The 27,453-nt window shown below is 41.8% G+C and overlaps 2 protein-coding genes across 2 annotated transcripts in view; both read right to left on the bottom strand.

Moving 5' to 3' along the window:
• The window catches only part of LOC308287054 (inter-alpha-trypsin inhibitor heavy chain H3-like), a gene marked incomplete at its 3' end in the record, with an annotated part of 30,989 nt that extends 21,639 nt beyond the window's left edge, over positions 1–9,350 (bottom strand). Inside the window, exons 1-9 of the mRNA XM_080728175.1 lie at positions 8,626–9,350; positions 7,183–7,212; positions 6,760–6,783; positions 4,411–4,565; positions 4,119–4,223; positions 3,503–3,665; positions 2,514–2,624; positions 819–947; positions 316–432 (exon numbers count right to left, since the gene is read on the bottom strand). Of these exons, the coding sequence (XP_080584301.1) occupies positions 316–432; positions 819–947; positions 2,514–2,624; positions 3,503–3,665; positions 4,119–4,223; positions 4,411–4,565; positions 6,760–6,783; positions 7,183–7,212; positions 8,626–8,733 (942 nt within the window). The 5' untranslated portion in view covers positions 8,734–9,350. The remainder of the gene's footprint in view (positions 1–315; positions 433–818; positions 948–2,513; positions 2,625–3,502; positions 3,666–4,118; positions 4,224–4,410; positions 4,566–6,759; positions 6,784–7,182; positions 7,213–8,625) is intronic.
• A 145-nt stretch (positions 9,351–9,495) lies between these two features.
• Positions 9,496–26,966, bottom strand: LOC308287452 (inter-alpha-trypsin inhibitor heavy chain H3-like). The gene is made up of 23 exons (XM_080728625.1): positions 26,686–26,966; positions 26,363–26,392; positions 25,395–25,418; positions 24,931–25,085; positions 24,645–24,749; positions 23,515–23,677; positions 23,312–23,422; positions 22,514–22,642; positions 21,409–21,525; positions 21,093–21,264; positions 17,806–17,931; positions 13,854–14,035; positions 13,446–13,631; positions 13,147–13,286; positions 12,870–13,030; positions 12,718–12,744; positions 12,192–12,227; positions 12,027–12,104; positions 11,810–11,923; positions 11,406–11,607; positions 11,045–11,217; positions 10,501–10,612; positions 9,496–10,350 (listed from the first exon to the last, which is right to left on the bottom strand). Exons 1-23 carry the CDS (start codon positions 26,791–26,793, stop codon positions 10,212–10,214), a joined length of 2,790 nt encoding a protein of 929 aa, XP_080584751.1. The 5' UTR covers positions 26,794–26,966; the 3' UTR covers positions 9,496–10,211.
• Positions 26,967–27,453: the final 487 nt, after the last annotated feature.

The following is a 27,453-nucleotide window of genomic DNA, read 5'->3' as shown; positions in this document are numbered from 1 at the left end:
CCTTTTAAGGAGATATACTAGTCAACTAGTGTGACTTACAGTAGGACAAAATATACAATGTTTTGCCTAAGTCAAGGTTTAATCCTATTTGATCCTTATGTTACATAACTGACAGACAGTGTTATTTCTACATTGATAGTCATAATTATTTATAACCATTTTGGGTGAAATGATTTTGTTTTGGATCAGTTTTTTTTTTCATCCTGAAAACCTATTTTTTTTTTTACTTAGGCCAGTTTATTAAGGTGACGATACTGTAGTTCCATACATTTTCTCTCACACACTTTCTGTCTCGCAGACTGTACACTTTCTCACCTGCCTTATTTTATTTCCATCCATGGATCCACTAACGTCAATCACAAACACTACGTTCTTTGGAACTCTGGGTAAGTCAGGAGGTGCAAAGAAGTGGACAAAGTATCCATTCACAATCTGAGGGGAAAAAAAGACAGATGGACTGTATACTCAGAAAGCAGTGACGGAAGGGGAGAACAGTAACTGTACGACTATTGATAACATTTTTGGTCAAGTCAAGAACTCTGCAACTTATAGTATGTATGTTTGTTTGTATGTGATCATAGTAACTGTATTACTGTAAGACAGGAGTGTCCATTAATAGTTTGCAGAAAGATTTTAAGGTCAAACCGGTGTATTTGTTGGCAAGGCACCTTTATTTATACAGCACCTTACATACAACAGGCCAACACAGAGTGCTTCACAGAATGAAAACAAGTACAATCAAATTGCAACAGCGCACTTTAAAGAGAGGAGGAGGGAAAAAATGGATGAGATTAAAATAGATACAACAGACAGCTGACCTGAACGTCCCCTAGGCTTGTGGCCCGTTTCACATCGTACTTGATGATGAAATCTCCATCGATCAGAGTTCTATCACATTTTGGACACTTCCTCTGCTGCTCCAGTGTCGGTGAGAAGGAGATGTGTGCCTGAAAGAAGGATATAATACATTCACTTTATAGTGCAAACTGACATCTGACATGTCTAATAGAAGACAAGAGGTCCTGTAGAAGTGCTTCTTAGGTGTGTTGCCACAGGCGCTATTTGGATGGTTCAGTATGCTGCAGTTTGTCGCTGGAATAAAGTATGCATTCTCAAGCGTAGCGAGATTTTAAACAGCAGGTTTCCTTCAATAAATCCAAGGCACACTTTAGTGTTATCTAAACAAATCACACCCAGTGTGAAGTGAGCGGTGTTATTTATGATTTTATTTTATTTTATTTTATTTTATTTTATTTTTGTCCAGCTGATGCTCATTGACACTTGTTAATGTTAATTGCATCAAAGCAATTATGCTTCTCCACTTAAGGCCAAGATGATGACAAGTGTTGGTGATAATTGAAAAAAAGAGCAATTGTGGTTCCTGTGTAAATAAGCCGTAAAGCTTACTAGGATCTCCTTTTAGTTGTACCAGTGATTTGTGCTGTCATGAAACTGTACTTTTTTCTATTGCAAACTTCTAATAAATTATTCAATCAATCAATCAATCAAGAACTGACTATTGGACCAAAAAATCAAAACTCGGTTCGAAGTGAAGCGGTGGACAGATAAAACCTCTATTCTGAATGTATTTGGAGAGCCGGTATGACAGTTGGTATAATAGGTCTATATTTGTAATTACTTATTAGTTATATCAAAACAGTCTACTAACCACATCTTAAAGAGATGCATAAGTGAAAAGTGGTGAACATATAAAGCCTATTCATTCTGAACTGAAATGACCATATATGGACATGGGACACACATTTTGCTTTTTGAAAAAGCCTATTCATTCTGGACTGATATTTTGCACGTACGGGACAGGAAAAACCTGTTCATTCTGGCCTGGAGTGACCATATATGGACATAAGGTAACATACATTGTGTTTTTGAAAAACCCTGTTCATTCTGGACTGAGATCACCATATATGGTAATTAAACGGACATTCTGTTTTTGAAAAAGCCTGTTCATTCTGGACTGAAATTACCATATATGGGCGTGATACACACAAAGCCAAGCGGTTTTCACCGCTTCAAAAATAAATACATTAGCTGACCCTCCCCTTGACTAAAATTAGAAAGGCATGACCCTCCCCTCTTTTTCTCCAGGGCCCGGGGTACCCTTCTTTAAAAAACGACCTGTCCCTAAACGTCCCGCGAAGCTTGGCCAATGTGACCCTGGACAGTGGACACCAATTGACCAATCACAGTCCGGACAGACATGGGACAAACAGACAAAGCTCGATGTAGGAGCGGTTAGTGCCATTCAAAATGCCTTTATTTTTCATGACAGATTTAAGAAACGATCTACAAGTTGAGGCCTGCGCTGGTGGTCATCGTCTGTAATGAGTTGCTCACCTACTGTACTCATTACTTTTTCTTTTTACAAAACTACAGTGTGCTTTGGATTTATGGAAGATGATGTATATTTAATAATTTAATTATAGGGAGGTTTGGTGTATTATTCAACAGGCTAGGGTTTTGAGAGATTAAGGAGACATTTTTTAGCCCTCTACCTTTTTGTCTGTGACGGTTTTCTCCACCAGAGGGAGCAGCTTATTGGATAAGAAGGTTCCATAGGCATCAACATATTCAATACCCTGTGGCTCATAGATATCTGCCACAATCTGTGTAAAGTTAGACACAAACATACACACAGTGAGATGAGCCTTTCATTAAAGGACCACTTCACTCATTTTCAACGTATATTCATATAATTGTTCCTCGCTAATTCTCATAGTCATTATATGATGGTACATTTCATACAAGATTTCTGACTTCCAGGAATACTGTCTGTATTTACTATTACCTTGGAATTCTTATCGATGATGTCACTGAAGGCCTAACCTCACATTACCAGACTTTCCACCTCGGAGGAAAGCCTGGTATTCATTTTAAACAGGTCGTGTTATTCAGTCTAGGCGTGGCCTAAACCGAAAACTAGCAGAAGAATTAAGTGGCGTCACTTTGTTTTGGTCCCTATTTAAATGCTTGAGAAGTGTAGTCTTGCCATTCGCTACGAGTTGGACTAAAAGATGGATATACCAAACACATTTTTCCAAATTAACAAAAAACTATGCTGCATTTGGTAGGCCCTAAAATTATGCCCTTGAACGCAGGGAATTATTTTGGATTAAAACTGTTTCCGGTTTGGTAGTTCCGGCCAAAGTGTAGTCCGTCTGATGACTACAACATGACGTTGGTTGTTTCCGCAACCGACCGGATCAGAAACACGAAATGCTACGGATCCCAGGCTACTGATAGCCTGAACGACTGAGAAGCTAGGTAAAAAAGAAAAAAACTCAACATAGCGAATCAGTCTGGATTTCCAGACTAGGTTTCTGAACTGTCCAGAGTACAGAGTGCTGTCCAGGTGCAGAGTGGAAATTGTGCCATCTTATAATGAGCATTAGTGACAACCAGTTATATGAAGATAAGGTTGAAAATGTCTGAAGAGCTCCTATAAACAGTGTGATGTGAACATACTGCATGCATGGAGATCCACCTGAAAGTTGCGGACAAGCTGCTTGGGTTTGACCCGGGTCAGAATCTCATACTGGCCTAGTTTCCTGTTAAGAAGCTCCTCATAGGTCAGAATGAATTTCACGCTGCTATTGGCCGCAATATTCACTGACACAGAGAACTTCTCCATTTTTCTTCCAGAGGCCCTAGAACACAGACAAACCAAAAAGAATGAACAAAAGAACAATTGGGATTATGTAGTGTACCAGGCGATGCGAGAGTGTGGTCTAGCCAACCAACTGGGGACTCCCGAATTGCCCTCCTGTCTAGCATTAGGGTCTTGAGCTCTGCAATGTTGTTCGCTCCGCTGTTGCAGGCAAATGCCCTGTGGACCTTCGGGTCCTGTTCCACTGAAGCGCTCCAGCCCCGGAGATATTTGAAGTCCTCGTCTACCTCAAGCACCGTCCCGTTGGCAGTGGTAACGAGTTTGTCCTCCATGTTAACTGTCAATACTTTTTTTCTTGGTGTGGAGCTAGAGGCCGATCTTCCGGCACTCCATTTCTAATGCCAGTAGGAGTTCCCTTCCTTTCTCTGCTGTATGGCAATGTCATCTGCTATAGTATTTCATCCCTCTCCCGGTAACATGCTCGGAGACTTACTTGACCAGTCCTGCAGTCTGTCCTGACGAGACAGCTTTCTCATACTGCTTCTTAGCTTTCTCCTTCTCCTTGACCTCTCCAACATACATCTGATTATCAATTTCCCTGAAAAGCAAATTGGAAGCAAGTTAGAACGCAAGTTAGAACGCAACAAGGGTGTATCACTAATAGTTGTCATTTCCAAAAGCAGGCATAATATGCTTTGGTACATTGTGGTGTAAATGGTCAGGGAGATACAGAGGCAGCCATGCAGGGTACGACACAGTAGAAGAGACAGAGAGATGGCACTAACATGCTGAAGTTGGTGATGAAGGCGGTCTTGGGCAGCTCCACCTCAAAGAAGATTTCCTGTGAGGAGTTGGCCTTGTTCAGAGCACTGGAGGTCATGACGGTGTGAGCGAAACGAGATGCTACGGTACAGTGCACTGTAACACTGTCCACCTCCACCTGAGAGAGAGAGAGAGAGAGAGACAGAGAGAGAGAGAGAGAGAGAGAGAGGGAGGTGGAGAATGATGAAAGTGACATTCAACACTGCCCACAGACACCTTTTTTGCGTGTATGAAACAGCCTATAAGGTGCACTATTTTTATTTCTCACAAACTTGACAGATTCTCACTTTCACAATCAGGGAGCTAGCTGCCTCTGACTGGTGTCAAAGATTATGTTTTAGCATTTTGTATTCAGTTATTCCACATACAGCAGAATAACTGTATGTGGACTAATTGTAATTTATTGTTCTTCAGACTGAAAAAATCGAACCTCTGTTCGAAGTGGAGCTGTGTGTGTGTGTGTGTGTGTGTGTGTGTGTGTGTGTGTGTGTGTGTGTGTGTGTGTGTGTGTGTTGCAGTTGATGCTCAGGGCAGGCTAGACTCAACAGCACCTCTCTGGTCACCCAGGATCATGTGTACCGATTTTTGTGACATTTGAAGAAAATATGTAGGAAAAGGTGCAAAAAGTGTGTTTTGGAGAAAATTCAAGATGGCGGAAAATCTATCCTGGCGCAAATGGGCGTGGCCTATATGGGGAGATGCGTCTTGACCCAAGGAATCCAGGGAAAAAAGAATTTATTTTCCGATCTACGGTTCAAGAGTTACGGGGCAAAACGTAAAGTGGGCCGTTATAGCGCCACCATGAGGCCGAGTGATGTAATTATTTTTCGATTCATTCTTAAAATCATTATGAATCTCCTCTCCGAGGTTTGAAACTGTAGCTCCTATGGTTTACGAGAGAAAAATACTTGAAAGTGATTTCTTGCATTGTCCCATTATAAGTCAATGGGGACAATTAAGCGTCTTTTTTTGCCGATTACGTCGGCATGGTAAGGCGGATCGGAACGAAAGGTAATAGAACACCATTCCCGGCCGAGCCGCACATTTTGATGTATATATTGCGCGAGTGGCGTAAATGGTGCGGCACTAGTTACGCGCCGAAGTTTAGGCTACACGGACGGACGGACGGAGACAGACCCACACACACGGCCACGTATAGGGAGCTTGTGTTCCACACAGCTCCAAAAATCGAACCTCTGTTCGAAGTGGAGCTGTGTGTGTGTGTGTGTGTGTGTGTGTGTGTGTGTGTGTGTGTGTGTGTGTGTATTGCAGTTGATGCTCAGGGCAGGCTAGACTCAACAGCACCTCTCTGGTCACCCAGGATCATGTGTACCGATTTTTGTGACATTTGAAGAAAATATGTAGGAAAAGGTGCAAAAAGTGTGTTTTGGAGAAAATTCAAGATGGCGGAAAATCTATCCTGGCGCAAATGGGCGTGGCCTATATGGGGAGATGCGTCTTGACCCAAGGAATCCAGGGAAAAAAGAATTTTAATTTTCCGATCTACGGTTCAAGAGTTACGGGGCAAAACGTAAAGTGGGCCGTTATAGCGCCACCATGAGGCCGAGTGATGTAATTATTTTTCGATTCATTCTTAAAATCATTATGAATCTCCTCTCCGAGGTTTGAAACTGTAGCTCCTATGGTTTACGAGAGAAAAATACTTGAAAGTGATTTCTTGCATTGTCCCATTATAAGTCAATGGGGACAATTAAGCGTTGTTTTTTGCCGATTACGTCGGCATGGTAAGGCGGATCGGAACGAAAGGTAATAGAACACCATTCCCGGCCGAGCCGCACATTTTGATGTATATATTGCGCGAGTGGCGTAAATGGTGCGGCACTAGTTACGCGCCGAAGTTTAGGCTACACGGACGGACGGACGGAGACAGACAGACAGACCCACACACACGGCCACGTATAGGAAGCTTGTGTTCCACACAGCTCCAAAAAATCTCCTCTCCGAGGTTTGAAACTGTAGCTCCTATGGTTTACGAGAGAAAAATACTTGAAAGTGATTTCTTGCATTGTCCCACTATAAGTCAATGGGGACAATTAAGCGTAGTTTTTTGCCGATTACGTCGGCATGGTAAGGCGGATCGGAACGAAAGGTAATAGAACACCATTCCCGGCCGAGCCGCACATTTTGATGTATATATTGCGCGAGTGGCGTAAATGGTGCGGCACTAGTTACGCGCCGAAGTTTAGGCTACACGGACGGACGGACGGAGACAGACAGACAGACCCACACACACGGCCACGTATAGGGAGCTTGTGTTCCACACAGCTCCAAAAGGGGATATTGTCTCTTACCTCTATGTTGTTTGTACTTCTTTTCTGCAGTAGAAAGATGAAGAGACATTCATCATAATGTTAATAATTTGATTAACTGGGATAAAATACAGTATTAGTAGTGAAGCAGTGAAGCAGGCATGTTCAATCACTTATTATAGTGAGTGTTGTGAACATTTAGTACCATTAAAATAAGTATTTAGTAATGTACCAAAAGGTATTCTTTCCAGACTTTATTTCAGAAATTATGTTTATAACGATAACGATGTTGATTAATAATGACATCAAAAGTGTAAAATGTGTAAGCAGTGAGGTTCCAACCTCATTAAGAAGTTTTTCCAACTAAATTGGTTGAAAGGCTTTCACAAAGTAATGCGAACTTCAAAGTAATGCTAGCAGGGTAGAGAAGGATTTTTTGGGTGGAAATTATTTCATTTACTATACCTTAAGTAACCTGGTGGAATCCTGCGTCTCCTGCAATTCAGATAAAGGTGATTTAAAATATAGGCTAAGAATTGATGCAAATCACTCACCTACATACACAGAGGAGAGAAAGAGAAGAATGTAAAAAAGGAGAAAATCGATCGATCGATAGATAGATAGATATATAGATAGATAGATAGATAGATAGATAGATAGTACCTTTATTATCCCACGGGGGAAATTCAGTTGCCCAGAGGCAGCACAGCAGTTTAAGGTTACAAGTTACAAAGAAGTAAGAAAAAGAAAAAGAGTACTGTAGTGTACAGTCCAAGAGCAAGCACAAAAAAGAAGAATATAAACATAAAGTGTCGAAAAGCTATTGCAAAAAAAGAAGAAGAATATATACATAAAGTGAGCACGATACATTCAACGCACATAAGTGACACATCACACACACACACAAAAAAGCTATACTCAAAGCACAACTTAACAGACAGTGCCAAACAAAAAAGTGCACATAACAGTCAATGCTAGTCAATGCAACACAAGTACAGTATCACACCGCCATACACAGCAATTAGAGTACACAGTACAACCAACACAACCCAATAGTGCAGGGCCAGAAAAAGTGACCAAAGTCAGTGCAAATACATCAAGAATATACAATGTATATATATTTTTCCCCTTTTTTAAGCAATAGAGGGAGCCGCAGCAAGACGCCACAGCAACCCTCACAGGGAAAAGTATGTTAGAGGTCAGAGTCGGTAGAACTTTTGTTCCAGTAGTGCAAGGTAACAGTTGTCCTAGGTTATCCTATTAGGCCTTGGCAAGCGACCATCATGAGTCTCGTTGTATTGCTTGAGAGCGACCGGCACAAAGGACTTTCCAAGTCTCTCGCACCTCCGTATAAGATCTATGCAGTAAACTAAAATTAGAATCTGTTTATTATGGTGCATTGCTCATAAAATGTATATACATAGAGAGGAGAGAAATAAGAGTACAGAATAAGAGCAAAAAGCTGCGATGAGATTTTTAATATTGTGTTTGGCTGCGCTCCACAGATGATACAGTCCTAATACAAGAATAGGGCTAATACAAATTTTCCTTAACTTTTCCTCTTCATCTGCGTAGAAAGACATCATTGTTTTGCAAAGAGCAACAGTCCGAAAAACATGCCGGCACTGGTAAAAGGAATTGATAAGCGCACAAATGTATACAATGTTATTGTGTTTCCCATCCCCACGTGGAACACATGTGGGCTATAAAATAATACAAAGCAGCATTGCTGCAACATGTTGACTGAAAACTGAGTAGGCTCCTGAACTACAGTTTTAATTTGCATTTAAATGTGTTGTGCTGTTGTATTATTATTATTATTATTATTATTAGTTGTAGTAGTAGTAGTAGTAGTAGTAGTAATTCAACTACAACATAGCAGAAAGAGAAGAGAAGCAGTGATGTTACCTGCATGGCAGCGTCATGGTGGGAGATAACCAAAGCTCCTTGGGCCTCGCTGAGAAGCCAGAGGCAGACACAGCCCCACAGCAGCACAACACTCCTCAACCTGGACATGACTAAACTCCACTAAACACTGACTCAATTCATTGCTGAGAAGAGAGCCCAATTTATGTCCCTGCCCAGGAGGAGGGCTCAACATGAGCGTGTTGTGTTGAAATATTGACCAAATATGGACATGCACCAATTGCAGTAGCATCCAGAATTGTAAATGATTTAAAATTATTTCATTATTGTGTTTTGGTAACCTACACTTTTTTCTTTGAACAACATTTTACTGAGAAGTATCATTGTAACTGATAAATGCAAGAGTGAAAATGTACTGTGCATGCTAAGGTCTTACAGGTAACTGTCATATTAATTAAAAGCCTCAATATTCACATTTCTATCTGATAAACCCCCACTTGGAGCAGTGGTGTGCCTGTGTCCGCATGTGGCCCCCAGGGGCACACAAGGGGGTCATGTCATGGCAGAACCCTGAGAAGTGTTTGAGTAGTGTATGCCTTGAATTTTGTCCTTGAATGCACTTTACCGTTCATCTACAAAAAGCAGCCACAGTCATGCTGGTGAGTATCAATGTCCACTGTAAGGGAAAGATCTATACTACTGTGCAAACTGCAAAGTGCACTCACTAATGTCAATATTGTCAATATTGTAAAAAAAACACACTGGATTTGTTTTTAATTACAGTAGATTTTTAATATAGCTGCACAATGCACACATTTTAGTTTAAGAGTAAGACAAAATAATTACAATATAATGACTTGAAGAAAAATTACAACAATGAAAATTGAGGTGATAATGATCCATGATTGCAAGTTTGAATTTGAAAGATAGGAAGACTTTATTATCGACTTTTCTCTGTCCCAGCAACACACTCTTGTGGGATCTACAGTAGCACCAGTAAACATAGGACGTGCGCGAGCAATTTTTTATAGGGGTTTATATGTGACCATACCTCTGTATTACAAAATATTTCTTTACTTTCTGGGGTTGTGCAATAAAAATATACCTCAATAACTCTAAATCCAAATACCTACATACCTGTACGTAGCTACATATATGATTGGATGTGTCTATGGTTTCACACTTGTTACATTCCACAGACCAGAAGACCACGTTCAGGTGTTTAGAGAGATATCTTGTGTTCTATGTATATAGACGGTTTAGCACGTGCCCGGTCGGGCAACCTGAAAGCAAATTTCACCTGCCCGAAATCTTTATTCACCTGCCGGGGGCAGGTGTGCAAGCCTTAGTGTCAATGCCTGTTTTAGGTCAATACAAAAAGGATATACCAAATTTCCCACCCCACCTCGACGGCTGCCAGACTATGGCATTTTTATTTGGTATCACCAGACTCCACCATTTTGTTTTAAAAACTATTATTTACAGTTCACTTTACATTGATGTCACTGCGAGACTTTGAAGAAAAATAGTGATGATGGTGTACAATTGTTTATATTGATAATCATGAACATTTGTTCTGTACATTTGGAACCTGGTGAGACCTGCGTCATTGCCACTATTACCTATGATCAGTAAGTCTTAAACAGGCCAGACACAATGTAATCTGAGGCATCTCCATCTATGAGGCCTGTTCCATTACTATGAATGAACCAGCAGGGAATATTTACTCCATTCTTCACATCATTCCTATAGTCCTTCTGCCAGCCTCTGTGGACCAATGGAGAAAGAGACATTATAATGACTCAAATGTATAAAGAAAACTGTACAGCACATTGAAACAAAGACAAAGACACACTTGTATCTGTACCAGATCTATAAATATTCATTCAGCCTATAGGATGAGACAGTCATGTGTACCTGGTCACATTGAGCTCCTGTCCCTTCACATACATGGTGGCATCAGGTTTCTCAGGGACCTCTCCTGGACGCAGATCTCCCACCTCAAACTCAACCCCATGGTAAAACTGACCTGGAGGACAGCCCACCATTGTAATGCATTTATTTAAAAGGGAATCATTCTGGACTTGAGTTTATTCTCTATTAATCTGCACTGAAAATAGATTAATCTGCACTGAAAATACAATACAATGCAAGTTAACCATCAATTTAATATAATTAAGTATCTAAAAGCATTTTGTAATGTTGACTTGATTCCATAAGTTATAACCATTACTTTGATCATCTGTATAATGCCATATTGCAACATGAATAATATGGGTTGAAAAACAACATAACTACACAATTACTGTATGTCAAAGGGGTTCAATTATTCTTGACCACTTTTATTTTAATCCTAGGTGTGATTTGATAGGGAGGAGGGTAGAAAATATGTTTCAGCGTACAGTACATCTGAGATTCTATCCTGTCCTAGTGTTGCTCCCCCTAGTGGGTTGTTCTGTACCTAGCAGTCCATGAACAGATGGGGAAAGAAGATGGCTGTCCAGGGTGTAGAAGCCCAGGTAGTCTTGGTGGTATGGGTGGTTCTTCCAGACCCGGTGTAGCAGGACCACACACTTTACTGAATCTTTTAGACTGACCGTCAGGGTGCAGTTTTTGGTCAACAGAAGATCCATGCTGGTGGTGGAAAGGAGGTGTCAGGGCAGAGAGAACAGAGGTAGTGAAGAGAGAAGGAGAAGGCAGTGGGGAGGGCAGGATGAGTCGAGGGAGAGGGGATGAGGGAAGCAGGGATTCAGTCTTAACTTTAAATATACATTTAATTTTGGTTTTATTTTATTTGTCATTAAGTGAGAAGTTATACTTACTTGGGTCCTTTGAGGGCAGCTTTATCAGACCACAGTAACTTGACACGTTTTCCATCCTGTAACACAGAGATGTCTTCAGTGGTCACCTCCAGTCTCACCCCGAGGGTTTTGTGAATGATGCCAAAACGCCCAAAGTAGGTGTTGATTTTACCGTCGGGGGCAACTTTCTTATCACCAATAGTCTGACCGTTGACTAAAATGCCTAAGAAACCAAAACTGGATTGTTACTCACAAGAAGATGAAAACTTTATCTCAAACACCATACAACACTAATCTAACACCAAATCTAGTGATGAGTATTCAAATCTAGGTCGATATTATGTCCAAAAGGTTAAGCCTAAAATAAAAATGTATGCCTGAAATAATAATCAGATATTGTTCAGTGTCCAGGCCACTGTAATCACCTGTGGCTGTGTCTCTAACCAGGTTGAAGATGGTTCCTGGTGTGTCATTGATATTGAAGCACAGTGCATCATCTCTCTTTAGAAGCTCTATCATGAAATGAGGATCTCCATCCACTGAAAGGACATTATCAAGGTGAGAGCACTGTTACCATTGGGCACTTCAATGTCAGCTGCCAATACCTGAAGCTGAGCTATATGTTAGCACTTGAGTATTTACCAAAATATGTGGGAGCAGCATTTATGCTGTTATATGATGTTGTTGTTGGTCTGTACGGTCGATAAAATGCTGATACACCTGGTTATACACAAAATGAAAAAATGCATCCATTTGAAGCAGAAACCTTTCTTATTCTGTTTGGTTGAAATGAAATGTTTTATTTACCTAGGTGTCTGAGTTTCTCTAGCTCTTTCGCTGCCTCTGTAGAAAAGAAATAGTGAAATATATTAGAATATGACAACATATGGATTCAGCAGCCTTAATAGTGCTTGGGTGGCGCAGTGGCAAAGTAGCTGCCCACCACCACATAGATCTTAGATTCAAATCCACCCTGCATGTGGCTTTGTCATGCGATGGTGTGGCATCGGTCAGCAGGGAGTGTTGGGCGGGAGGATGAAGGCTCTACGTCCTCCCCGGTGGGGGCTCCTTACTGGTAGGTGAGTCCGTAGGCACACAACAGCAGTGACAACACGGAAATGTGTGTGTGGGGACTGGAGGAATCGGAAATGGTACAATGACTGGATAGAAAAGCACTCCCGAAAGGGGGGAGTAGCATTTATGCTATGTTGATATGATAATGATGCTGGTTTGCTCTGTCGATATGATGTTGTTGATATAGTATCCAGATTAGAAAATAACATTTTAAGCAGAAATCTTTCTTATTCTTTTGGGTGTAAATTGAATGCTTTACCTAGTCTCTCTGCCTCTTGGCGTTGCTCTGTAGAAAATAAATTGTGAAAAGATATTAGAAGATGACAACGTATGCATTCAGTATCTTTAATAGTGCTTGTGTCATAAAGGACAAGTGTCACACTTCTTTCCTGCTCATTCCATCTTCCCTACCCTCAGTCAGTTTGTCAGCGATGAGGGAATCACTCTCGCCATCCTCAGTCTGAGGCTTGGTGACCACCATGGAGGTCAGTGGAGTGACAAAATTGTACTGCAGGGACATTTCAAGAGCCTTGGCCTTTGCATTGCTTTTTTCCTCTGCTGTACCAGTCTTACTGGACAAAAAGAAGAAATTGAAACCAACTTGAAGGCTAAGGTTTTTAGACTTCCTACACTGTAAGAAATTCCAAAGTCCTGACAGAACAGCTAGATTGAGATGATTCAAACAGACCTCTTTTTCAGTAGCTGTTGGATGGTGATGTAGGCCCACATACGTTCTGTGAAGTCTCCAAAGATGTACTCCTTCTCTGGGTAGATAACGTTCCAATCTGCAGTGGTCGCCTGGCCCTGCACCTGAAAGTCCTCATTAGGCTAGATAAAGAGAAGACAGTAAATAGCTGTGTAACACTTTTCAACTATAAGATATATGCTGTACCAAGACCATTGGTTCATGCAGTCTAATAGGAGTGAAATGGATGAGCAATGCTTTGCTTTCTCAGCTAAAGAGACTACAGTACTCCTCTGTCTCACCCCCTTGGCGAACACTTCCACCATGAAGTTATCGATGTCATTGTCACTCAGTCGTCCAGCCACCACAATCTCTGAGCCGTTGAACAGCTGATTGAAGTGGTTGTTGGTCAGCAAATCCACCGTGTTGTCAGGGTAACGAAGGTCCACCTCTAAGAGTAGAGTACTGGCCACCTCCTCATAGAAACCCTGGGGAAAACAGATGAATAGACTAAGATTTTGACCAATGCCTAATTGGGTCTTATTAAGACCCAGTTGGGGTGTCACTGAGACCGTTGATCTATTAAATTCAGTCAGCAGCATCTAGCACTGTAGTGTGTGATTTTGTTCATTTTATTTTATTAGTAGTAGTATTGTACTTGACCTTCTACCTATAAATCCTATATCGAATCACACCCTCCCTTACTGCACCTGGATTTGGGCAGTCGCATCTGAGTCCTCAAAGATTCTGCGGGCCAGTCCCTTGTTTTGTTGAGACAACTCATCCAGAAAGGAGTAATCCACATCATTGCCAAATCCCAGAGAGAAGAGAGAAATTTTTCCATCAGCTGCTTTACGGACATTTTCTAGGATCGTTGGGAGGTGGCTGCCGCCTGTATGTTCACAGGTTGTACATATACAGTATGTAGAATATAACTAACAAAAATATTATAGTACATTCCATCATTTCACTGACAGTACCACAATCCTTTCTCAGAATACATTACAGGAGGTTGTCTCCCACATCATTTTGCAACTAGAAAAATATTGTTCCTTCGAAACAATTGTGGGCTCGCTTCAAGCCAGAAAACAATGGCTATAAAAGCACAAAACGTCAAGATCGCAGGCAGTGCTCTCTTTGACGTTACTGACGTCAAAGATTGGTCCATTTTGTTCCAAAAATGTGTTGTGCAAAAGTTGACCCGCTGGTGGCACTATAACAGGCCAATGTGAGAAGGTTGGTATCTGTTCCTTGACCTATTGGGAATGTGCTTGCAAGATTTCACGCACATCCCAGGCTGTGTTCATGATTTGAGGTGTTTTTGGCTTTGGACACTTTATCGCTGCTTGCAGCTATATTTATTATTATTATTTTATAATTTTTTTGTGTGCACTTCATAGGCATGTTAGATAAAGGTCCTTAGATTGCGTGTAGAATGTTTCATGCAAATTGCAAAAAAAACCCTAGAATAAAAACGGGTTTAAGCGTTTTACAAACTGCTCAAAATTATATAGCGCCCCCCTTTGGCCATTTGGGGTAAGATTGGTTTCAGTGATATTTGAACTAACCCTCTACACTATTTTGTCATGAAAATGTGACTTTGCTTGTATGTTTTAGAGGCAGAAGAATAATTTGCATAAAAATGCAATATTGTTTGAATTATTTAAAAAAGCATGTTTCAATGTTAAAGAAATCCGATCTGACAGATCTTTAGATATCGGTCCAAAGTTCACGTAAAAAAATGTTTTGTGCACGTGACGCGAAAATTCCAGAATAAAAGCGGGTTTACGCGTTTTACAAACTGCTCAAAGTGGCGGAAAATCGAAGGGCGGAGCTTACTTAACAAAGACACAGATGTCTTCCGCTCGAGTCAAAGCACGCGTGTAGGCAAGTTGCATGTCTTCAAACGAAACGAGGCATGACTTATGCCCGTTTAAAGTTTGAATTTTCAAACGCTTCGTATAGCGCCCCCCTTTGGCCGATTGGAATAAAATTGGTTTCAGTGATACTTTGACTAACCCTCCACATCTTTGCCAAATGCCATGAACGTGTAACTTTGCATGTATGATTTAGAGGCCAAAGAATAATTTGCATAAAACCGCAATATTGATTAAATTATTAAAAAATTATATTTCACTTTAAAAAAAATCTGGTTGATCAATCTGACCGTATTGGTCCAAAGTTCATGTGAAAAAAGTTTCGTGCGCGTAACAAAAAAAACCCAGGAGGAGATAGATTTTTACTGTTTTTCATATTATTCCGAATTGTGGGAGACCTAAAGGTCAGAGGTCAAAAGTTAGAGGGTAAAAGTTGTTCGGCATGAGGAGACGCATAAGTGTATACAGGTTTCATGCCTGTACCTCAAACACAGCATGAGCTATACCTGTTCAAAGATCGCACTTTCGAAGGCTTCCTACAGCGCCACCATTTGGCCGATTGCTGTAAAAAGTAATAGCACACTTCACCACTGTAAACTGAACACATTGATGTTTTTATTTTCATTTTCTCACTAAGTATGTAGGAGTAGAACGGAACCGAAGTTTTTGGTCTACTTGATCTAGTATAGAAATAAATAATGACAATAACTAGAAAAATATTGTTCCTTCGAAACAATTGTGGGCTCGCTTCAAGCCAGAAAACAATGGCTATAAAAGCACAAAATGTCAAGATCGCAGGCAGTGCTCTCTTTGACGTTACTGACGTCAAAGATTGGTCCATTTTGTTCCAAAAATGTGTTGTGCAAAAGTTGACCCGCTGGTGGCGCTATAACAGGCCAATGTGAGAAGGTTGGTATCTGTTCCTTGACCTATTGGGAATGTGCTTGCAAGATTTCACGCACATCCCAGGCTGTGTTCATGATTTGAGGTGTTTTTGGCTTTGGCCACTTTATCGCTGCTTGCAGCTATATTTATTATTATTATTTTATAATTTTTTTGTGTGCACTTCATAGGCATGTTAGACAAAGGTCCTTAGATTGCGTGTAGAATGTTTCATGCAAATTGCAAAAAAAATCCTAGAATAAAAACGGGTTTAAGCGTTTTACAAACTGCTCAAAATTATATAGCGCCCCCCTTTGGCCATTTGGGGTAAGATTGGTTTCAGTGATATTTGAACTAACCCTCTACACTATTTTGTCATGAAAATGTGACTTTGCATGTATGTTTTAGAGGCAGAAGAATAATTTGCATAAAAATGCAATATTGTTTGAATTATTTAAAAAAGCATGTTTCAATGTTAAAGAAATCCGATCTGACAGATCTTTAGATATCGGTCCAAAGTTCACGTAAAAAAAGTTTTGTGCACGTGACGCGAAAATTCCAGAATAAAAGCGGGTTTACGCGTTTTACAAACTGCTCAAAATGGCGGAAAATTGAAGGGCGGAGCTTACTTAACAACGACACAGATGTCTTCCGCTTGAGTCAAAGCACGCGTGTAACAAGTTGCATGTCTTCAAACGAAACGAGTCATGACTTATGCCCGTTTGAAGTTTGAATTTTCAGACGCTTCGTATAGCGCCCCCCTTTGGCCGATTGGAATAAAATTGGTTTCAGTGATACTTTGACTAACCCTCCACATCTTTGCCAAATGCCATGAACGTGTAACTTTGCATGTATGATTTAGAGGCCGAAGAATAATTTGCATAAAACCGCAATATTGATTGAACTATTAAAAAATTATATTTCACTTTAAAAGAAATCCGCCGAGATTAGTTTGACCGTATTGGTCCAAAGTTCATGTGAAAAAAGTTTTGTGCGCGTATCGAAAAAAACCCAGGAGGAGATAGATTTTTACTGTTTTTCATATAATTCCGAATTGTGGGAGACCTAAAGGTCAGAGGTCAAAAGTTAGAGGGTAAAAGTTGTTCGGCATGAGGAGACGCATAAGTGTATACAGGTTTCATGGCTGTACCTCAAACACAGCATGAGCTATACCTGTTCAAAGTTCGCACTTTCGAAGGCTTCGTGCAGCGCCACCATTTGGCCGATTGCTATAAAAAATAATAGCGCACTTCGCCACTGTAAACTGAACACATTGATGTTTTTATTTTCATTTTCTCACTAAGTATGTAGGAGTAGAAAGGAACCGAAGTTCCCGTCTACTGTCTGACTGACTGACTGACTGATAGATAAATAATGACAATATCTAAAGTGTGCTCGCCTTATAGGCGAGCCCACAAATATGGTCAAATTAACATGTAGTCAATAATAGCCTACATGCATCCCCAAAAGTATGTAACTTTGTAACAGATCATCGTGGACCAGGGGTGGAGTGTCATACACACACACACAGATAGTTTATACAATATTATAGCTAGATACAAAATTACCAGAGATATATGTTACAGGGCTCACTAAATCAGTTCAATATAAATACACTAGCTAGCCTATACTCAGGGATGCATACAGTATAATATGCCCCAACTAGTTCTGTATGTGCAGTCTTCTGCTAGCCACAACTCTGAGTCTGCCCAGACTTGCCAAAACATGCAAATAATAATTGGTTAAGCTCATGTGTACTTTTTGATTAATTGGCCAACCCATTGAGATGAAAACTGGAAGTAGACACAGACTCAAAGTTTTCAAAATGTTATAGTATTCTTTCATTCCTGGTGGCACAGCTGTATTTTGTTAATAATTGCATTGTTCCAAAGGTTGAGCTCACCGACGCTTGGCATTCCATCAGTCAAGAAGATAATCATGTCGAAACTCCTTTCTGGGAGGATGTTGTCTTGCCTGTCTTTCACCAGCATGTTTACAGCCATCAATACTGCTCTATTGATATTGGTCCCTGGTAGGGAAACACACACAGTCAACTTTTTGATTGATTGAATTGCAGCCAGAAGGATATTAAGGATTTACACTCCTTTAAGACTGTCGGTAGGGTTTTCCACATTTTTGTGGCATAGCAGGAGAACGAATTTAACCCCTTGTTTGAGCCAAATATGGGTTGAACGTGATTAGAGGAGCTCCCTCTGGTGTTGTGATTGTGGACGTAATTGACGTTCTTGAAGATACTGTGTACAATGATACTAGTAAGACACCTCAGGGTGACATGCGACCTCGCCCTAAAGGGCGAGGTCGCGCCAATTCTTGACTATCTGGCCAACCACAGTGTTTCTCTGACGATTCTAGTTGTTATCATTCTGGGGGGAGTTTGTTCATGTTTTTGTGAGGGTATCAACCCTAGGAGACACAGGGAGAACATGCAAACTCCACACAGAAAGGCCCTATCGCCAACCCCACCGAGGGTGTGAGCGATGGGGCCTAAACATGGAAATGTGGAGAACACTATATATGGAGATAGTCCAGTCCATCATGTCATAATGGGACTACCGTCATAGACAGTAGCCATTGTTAGGCCGGAGTCAATGGCTGTGTCTATGACGGTAGTTCCATATGACATATTGTACTAGACTATCTCCATGTTAGGACTCATATATGGGCATAAAAAGTATGTCATGTGACATCACTTCCTGTACAGACAGTCAGCCATTGACTCCGGATTAACAATGGCTACTGTCTATGACGGTAGTCCCATATGACATATTGGACTAGACTATCTCCATATATAGTGTTATCCACATCTCCATGTTTAGACAGCCAATGACTCCGGCCTAACAATGGCTACTTTCTATGACGGTAGTCCCATATGACATGATGGACTGGACTATCTCCATATATAGTGTTATCCACATTTCGTGTAGCCGCCCTGTACAGGAAGTGATGTCACAACTCGCTGACATCACACTGACATCACAGAGGATACGGAAGGACGGTCACGAGGATACGGAAGGAAGGAAGGAAGGAAGGAAGGACACTCAAGCGACACGATTCTTCAGAGTATATGCGACCTTTGGTCGCACTTTCAAACATCTATCATCCGTATAAGGAAGTGAACAAGGACAAAGATGTGACTTATTTTTGCCAAGTACTTCCCTCTTTTCTCCAAGGAAGTTATTATAGAAGGAAAGGAAACAAGTGACGCCGGGGATGCGCCATAACCGGCCAAAAGTCACCGTAAGTGCGATGAAATGCATGGCAGTGAATGGAGCCAGCTAGACCAGCTCATGAACAAACACTATTTATGGACGACTGAGACCAGTGTCATGTAATCGCTTCAGGAATATCGGAGCATCAGATATCGTTTCTGTCTCTGAAGTATCGCAAGATTTCATAAAGCTCTCAATTATTCAGAAATAGTGTTTGTTCATGAGCTGGTCCACAGGCTTACACTGACTCCAGTTCATAATACCGAACTTCCGGCTGCAGTTTGGCACCGATGGTGTGATGAATCTGTCGGTTGGAATTGCGTGATATTTCCCCTTCCTCTAAATATGCCTTGCTTTTCTCCCCAGTGTAGTTGATTTCTACATGCACTTGTGTACCAGTAAGACTCCCTAATCGGGAGATAAGCGATCGTCAGGTCGCAGCGTGATTTTAGGGCAAAATGTGTAGGAGCGTCCAAAAATGTGTTTAAAAAAATCGTCCAGATGTTAGCGCTATATGGGACAGATCCATGTTGATGACAGGAGTGTAGACATAGTGTGTACCGATTTGTGTGATTTTAGGGCAAAATCTGTAGGAGCAGTGTCCAAAAATGTGTTTGAAAGAATCGGCCTGATGGTGGCGCTATATGGGACAGATCCATGTTGATGACATGAGTGTAGACAAAGACATACTGTGTATCGATTTGCGTGATTTTAGGGCAAAATCTGTAGGAGCAGTTTCCAAAAATGTGTTTGAAAAAATGGGCCTGATGGTGGCGCTATATGGGACAGATTCATGTTGATGGCTCTCTTGGCGCCGCCGAGGCGGCCGCGTGGGTGCCGGCCCCGGCTCTCCCGGTCGCTCCTAGCCCGAGTTACGGCATTTTATGTGCGCTGCAGTGGCGGGGGTCCTCCACTAGGGGGTGCGACCACTTTTGCGTCCATTCAGGAGCACCAGGAGTCGGTGGTCCCCGGGAATTCCCCGTGAACAGCCCCGTTGGGGTGGTCATTTGGTCATTTTTGCACTTTTTGGAGGCAGCGGAAGGGGGTCCCTGGGGGTCCCTGGAGCTCCGGGGGTCCCTGGAGGGGTGGAGGTTGTGGATTGGCAGGCAAGGAGTGTGTGTGCAAATTTTGGCATGGATTGGGGCAATGGTGGCGGAGATATGAGTTGGGGAAAAGTGTGACGTGACAGACAGACTGACAGACTGCCAGACTGCCGGTGGAGGTTTTGGTAGTAACTGCGACCTGACGGTCGCAATAATCTGCTGACCCCTTCTGGTTGGTCTTTGGACCGATGGTATTAGAACCACATCCTCTGATACACATGAAATCACCCTCCACTTTTCACCTGCGTGATGATCTTCACACTTGAGGACGTAGGCCTACTGTAGCACATCCTCATTGGTTACTCATTGGTTGTTTTTTCTCCCCCTTTTTCTCCCATTTGAATTAGGTAAATTCCCAATTCCCTGTGTATTCTAGTCCCTCTACTCCTACAGTTAAGCTGGTTGCACACTGCACTGCGTGTTTTCGTTGCGTTTTGGAAATCCGAAAGCCGTAGGCCAGGGAGAGAGAGAGGAAAGAGAGAGAGAGCAAGGGACTCAGTGCGACAGCTGCGAAAATCGGGAAAAATAAACCCTGGTCCGAACATAAATACGAAACGGGCGGCAGTGTGCAAACGTGATTGACATAACGTGAGGTTGATTTTTTTATTCACGCACTCCAATATTCACTCCGATATTCGGCCCAAAAACGCAGCAGTGTGCAAAGACCTTTAGTCCTAGGGAGAGCACAGACAATTATGTGTCCTCCAATCCATGTGATATCAATGCTGCTTCCTTTCACCTGACAATGAGAAGTTTCACCAGGAGGATGTACAGTTACAGTAACACTCATGTAGGTATGGGCTATTCCATCCTAGTGCCACAGCACAGTCCAAGATGTGACTTATTCTGATGCTTACATCTACTTTCACGTATCTCTTCTTCGGCGTATGTCAAGGCTTCAGCCACATTTTCCTTGCTGGCCTTAACTAGGGATTCTTTCCAGGGTATAACCCAATGAGAAAACAGGACGATACCAAAGTAGTCGTCCTCATGCAGGTCCTGGAGGATGGCCAGGAATGCCTCGCGTGCCTGTACAGGGTAACAAGATCAGAGGTCATGCATAAACAACAACAACAACAACACTACTATGCCCTATTACTATATTGTATTGTAGATTTTCTTCTCTCACACACTCTTTGTCTCACATACTGTACACAGTATACACTTTCTTACCTGCCTTATTTTATCCCCTCCCATGGATTCACTACAGTCAATCACAAACACCACGTTCTTTGGAACTCTGGGTAAGTCAGGAGGTGCAAAAAAGTGGACAAAGTATCCATTCACAATCTGAGGGGGAAAAATACAGAATATATTACTCTATCTATAGTAACAGAGGGAGAGGACAGAACCTTCACAACATTCAATACATTTTTTGGAGGAAACAAACATACAACACTGTTTTCTAGAGAAAAAAGCAAAATAAATCCATTTGGACGACAACAGTGTTTTCGGGGGTTGAAAACGCAACAAAGTGAAACCACCTTCCAGAGTGGAAATCTTTGATGGCGCTCCGCTCCGCCTTACGTGTAAACGGGCAAAAACGGAGCAAACAACAATGTGTGACATGAGCTGAGCGACGAGTACAGTAACAACTGGAGGCCGGACGTCCGGAAAAACTGAGGGAACGCTGCCAGTCAAAGTGACTACTGGCCAATCACAGTGTGTCTTTTCCGGGACTTATCAATTCTTCAACAGAGCTTTATTGGCATGTTTCCATCCAGTTCCTGATGTTGCGCGGCTCATCTGTTCTTAGAGGCTGCGTACGTCAAAACCTGCCCCCACCTGCCTCTGATTGGCCTACCAACGTCCGTTTCTGTGACGCACGTGGAAGCGATGCACGCGGAAACGATGCAGATTCCCTTGGTCCCCCGATGCATATGCCCGAGAGCCAAAGACTATGCACTGCACTGGTGAATGAATGTAAACAAGGAAGTAGGGGGCGGATGTGTCTGACGCGCAATTTGGAATCGCACATGAGTTGGGGTTTGGAGCCACTCAGGTTAGCTACTCACCACCGTCGGCAGCTTAGTTACTCACCAGCGTTAGTTACACTGAAGTTAGGGTTAGGTTTAAGGCATGGCATGCACACTACAGCGTTTTCAATCTGTTGAGAATAAAAATTGAGAACGCAGCCGTTTTCTGTAGAGGCCGTTGTTGACTAAGCATGGCTTTAGAGTTTCAGGACATGCTTTGTATTGGGAATGTTCATTATGTTCATTAGGAATTTTCATTTCTGGAACTTGTTTCGAGAAAGATTTTTTCGTTGACAGCTGACCTGAATGACCCCTAGGCTCGTGGGCCGTTTCACATCGTACTTGATGATGAAATCTCCATCGATCAGAGTTCCATCACAGTCTGGACACTTCCTCTGCTGCTCCGGTGTCGGTGAGAAGGAGATGTGTGCCTGAAAGAAGGATACAATACATTCATTTTAGTGCAAACTGACATCTGACAAGTCTGACGCTTCTTAGGTGCGTTGCCACAATATACCGGTAGGTGCTATTTGGATGGTTCAAGTGTGCTGCAGTTTGTCGCTGGAATAAAGTTTTAATTCGCAAGCGAAGCAAGATTGTAAACGGCAGGTTTACTTCAATAATCCAAGGCACATAGTTGTAGTTTTATGTAAAGAAAATAAGGGAGGAAAATGTTGTTTAAATTGCCTTGATTTTTCATGGCAGATTTAAGAAACAGCCTACAAGTTGAGGCCTGCTCTGGTGGTCATCAGGGTAGTTTGTCAGTGATAAGTTCCCCACTTACTCATTACTTTTTCTTTCTACAAAACTACAATGTTGGAATAATGGAAGATGATGCATATTTAATAGTTTAATTATAGGGAACATTAAGACCTGGAAAGATATACGTACCTTTAAAACCGGGAAAGCATCTGTGTAATGTTAGATGTTGCCATGAATAATAGCAGCATGATTAAAAAAGAAAACATGGTTTTCAAAAACCTTTTTAAAGCGTTTTTAAAATCGTCCTCCGGTCTAAATGTGTTATTCCTCAGGGTAGGGTAGAAGAAACACAAAGATGCATTTGTGAGATTAATGAGAATTTGTTTATCCCTCTCTACCTTTTTGTCTGTGACGGTTTTCTCCACCAGAGGGAGCAGCTCATTGGATAAGAAGGTTCCATAGGCATCAACATATTCAATACCCTGTGGCTCATAGATATCTGCCACAATCTGTGCAAAGTTAAACACAAACATACACACAGTGAGATTATCCTTTCATACGCAGTGTGTGATGTGAACATATTGCATGCATGGAGATCCACCTGAAAGTTGCGGACAAGCTGCTTGGGTTTGACCCGGGTCAGAATCTCATACTGGCCGAGTTTCCTGTTAAGAAGCTCCTCATAGGTCAGAATGAATTTCACTCTGCTATTGGCCGCAATGTTCACTGACACTGAGAACTTCTCCATTTTTCTTCCAGAGGCCCTAGAACACAGACAAACCAAAATAAATGAATAAAATAATGATTGGGAATATGTACAGTATGTACCATGCCATGCGAGAGTGCGTTCTAGCCAACACCAACTCGGGACTCCTGAATTGCTGCCCTCCACACCCTGCCGTCTAGCATCAGGGTCTTGAGCTCTGCAGTGTTGTTAGCTCTGCTGTCGCGCCGCAATGCATCTATGTAGGTGGTGCGCTTCTTGCCATTCTTGGCTGTGCCCTGGGTTCGCTTCCAATTCAATTTTCAATTTTCAATTCAAAGGGCTTTATTGGCATGAGAAAACATACGTTTAAATTGCCAAAGCAGAAGTGTACACAGTACAATACAATCAATCAATATAATACAATCAAAATAAAATATGCACTGTTGAGATGGGTGAAAACAGTTTCCATGTATCAAGATTATACTTGATGCAGACAGTGCAGGAATGTATACACCAGGCTCAGTCTCCTATCACAGCTGCTCACATATCTTGCTATATTGCTTGTTATAAAATTTGAATGCTCTCTTTTTTATTTTGATTATGAGTCCTAATTCTGCCCTGCATGCATTATTTGGTGTTTTTCGCTGGATCCGGAGAATTGATTTGCAGAATTCTGATGTGTGCAGGGTCTCATTTGGTGTTTATCCCATTTTTCAGGATCTTGTTTTGCAGATGGTCCCCAGATCTCACAAGTTACCATAGAGAGAAATTGGTTCTATCACTAAGTCATGTATTTTAAGCCAGGTTTTTATTGGGATGTCCATTTAGATGTTTCTTTTATTTTGCCATTCTTGCCTTGTCTCTCAGGTCTTTTATAGCCTGGTTGAAATTTCATGTGCTGCCAAGGTAATTGTAGTTTTTTGTTTGTTCTAATGGGACTGTATTGTATCCCACACTGTCAGTTTGCTTGTCACTAGTTTTGAGTGCCTGACGCAGTGCCCTGCTAGCCTCATCCTGAGACTTACTTGACCAGTCCAGCAGTCTGTCCTGATGAGACAGCTTTCTCATACTGCTTCCTGGCTTTCTTCTTCTCCTTGACCTCTCCAACATACATCTGATTATCAATTTCCCTGAAAAGCAAATGGGAAGAGTTAGAACGTAACAGGCTTTATCACTAATAGTTGACATTTTGGAACTTTGTGGTTTGAAACATTGTGGTGAGAGTGGTCAGCGAGATACAGAGGTAGACATACTGTACAGGAGTACTATACACACACACACAGTAAGAAGAGACAGAGAGATGGCACTGACATGCTGAAGTTGGTGATGAAGGCGGTCTTGGGCAGCTCCACCTCAAAGAAGATTTCCTGTGAGGAGTTGGCCTTGTTCAGAGCACTGGAGGTCATGACGGTGTGAGCGAAACGAGATGCTACGGTACAGTGCACTGTAACACTGTCCACCTCCACCTGAGAGAGAGAGAGAGAGAGAGAGAGAGAGAGAGAGAGAGAGAGAGAGAGACAGACAGAGACAGAGAGAGAGACAGAGACAGAGGTATGGGAGCAATGGGGGGGATACAAATTAATGGGAGACAAAGAATGTTCTATACGGCTCAAAAAGTGTCATGCAAATATGAAACAGCCTTTGCAGTGCTGTGCAGTTTTTTTATTCATCATAAACTTTTTTGATTCTCATTTTCTCGACTAGGGAGGCATGTCTAATGACAGTTCAAATTTTCATTTCATTAACAGACAGAGACATTTTATATTGTTTCTTACCTCTATGTTGTTTGTACTTCTTTTCTGCAATACAACGATGAAGATGAAGAGACACTCGATCATCATAATAATGTTAACTGGGATAAAATACAGTATGAGTATTAGGCCTCTATGACAGGCGCGTAATCAGCGTTAGGCGGTATAGGTGGCCGCCTACCTCCTGAGATCTGATCTAGCCTAAATTAGAAAATATAAATTGACTAAAAAAATATATATTTCTATTGTGTAAAGACCAGACTGGACAGTATAATGTGGAGAGGGATAACAGCCCAGCTTCCGAAAGAATGTTGCGCGGCCAATTACTCACTTACTTAGAGATGTACATTTTTGCTATTGTTTTCATGGGGTGACTTTGGGGTTTGAGCTCTCAATGTCTTTGGCAGTGTTTTTGGTGTTAAAGTTAAAAACATGAGCTTGCTTCATTTTGGACTCACCTTGATATCAAAGAAAGCAAGGGAGCTAAATGTGACACACTGTGTGCTCAGATGGCCCTTTCGCCAGTGTCCATTCTTAAAAGCACTAATTACTTGCCCATGACAACATGTTCTGTTGAACGTCTGTTTTTCAGTGTGCAAAGAATCAAATGTGCATGCAGAACTGATGGTCTAGCATAAATCTGGTCTACAATAAAGTTATTAATATTTTCAAGCGCAAGCCCCGCCGTCTCATGTTGTGAGACAAGTATTTTAAGGGACAAATGTTTACTTTGAACTAATTTAGCTAGTGTTGTAATCGCACGTTGAAATGTGTCACTAGTCGGGCGTAATATTCGCCTTGTTTGTAATGATGCATACTGTGCATGGGCATTTCGGTGCTGGCATTTTGCCAATATTGACTCTCATTCCTGCATAGGCCACTGCTCTATGATGTCTAACCTTTGGACTTTACAAACACAGTGAAGCAGGGATCTTCATCATCATTTATTAAAGTGAGAGTAGTACTGTGAAATAATTTCATTTTAACCATACCTTAAGTAACCTGGTGGAATCCTGTGTCTCCTGGAATTCACATGGAAAGGTGAATTAAAATAGAGACTACAAACTGATGCAAGTCACTCACATACATACTCTACTCATGCATACACAGAGGAGAGAAAGAGAAGAATGCCAAAAAAGTAGAACATCTATTAAGATCTATGCAGTAAAATGAGAATCTGTGGTGCATTGCTCTGAGACATAAAATGTATTTGTACAGAGAGATGAGAGAAATTATAAAACATACAGTACAGTTAAGAGTTTTATGTAAATTTAACTACAACATAGCAGAAAGAGAAGAGAAGCAGTGATGTTACCTGCATGGTGGCGTCATGGTGGGAGATAACCAAAGCTCCTTGGGCCTCGCTGAGAAGCCAGAGGCAGACACAGCCCCACAGCAGCACAACACTCCTCAACCTGGACATGACTAAACTTCAATGCTGAGAAGAGACCCCAATGCCCCTGCCCAGGAGGAGGGCTCAACATGTGCATGTTATGTTGAAATATTGACCAAATATGGCTCAATTGCAGTAGCATCCAGAATTGTAAAAGCCTCAATATTCATATTTCTATCTGATAAACCCCCACTTGGAGCAGTGGTGTGCCTGTGGCCGCATGTGGCCCCCAGGGGCACACAAGGGGGTCGTGTTATGGCAGAACCCTGAGAAGTGTTTGAGTAGTGTATGCAGGGGCGCAGGAGGCATTTTAAAAGTGAAGGGGACATATCTGGGAGGTATGTGCGCGTGCATAGCGCGCGCGAAATATTTTGGGGTATCCCCCCCACTTTTGGTGATATCCCCCCCACTTTTGCCCCGAGGAGGGGGGGACATATCCCCTCCACTTGAGTTGAATTACACAGTTGTTTTACGCAGATTTCAAGGCAGGCAGGCCTGCCTGCTTGTCACTATCGCGTCGCATTAATTAAACTCATTCAGAACAGCTGAGCTGAGCTGCCGACTGCACTGCACTGGTGGGACTGTGCCTCTAGAGGGCAGTAATACGCCTTGAAATGAGAACTACTCAGTGTGTACAGTATAATCGATCATATTTGCGGCTTTTTCTTGGACCTGAACACTGGGGGCAGG

Source organism: Nannobrachium achirus, assembly GCF_963921795.1.
Source record: "Nannobrachium achirus genome assembly, chromosome: 6".
NCBI classification, from domain to species: domain Eukaryota; kingdom Metazoa; phylum Chordata; class Actinopteri; order Myctophiformes; family Myctophidae; genus Nannobrachium; species Nannobrachium achirus.
This window is presented reverse-complemented; position numbering and strand designations above follow the sequence as displayed.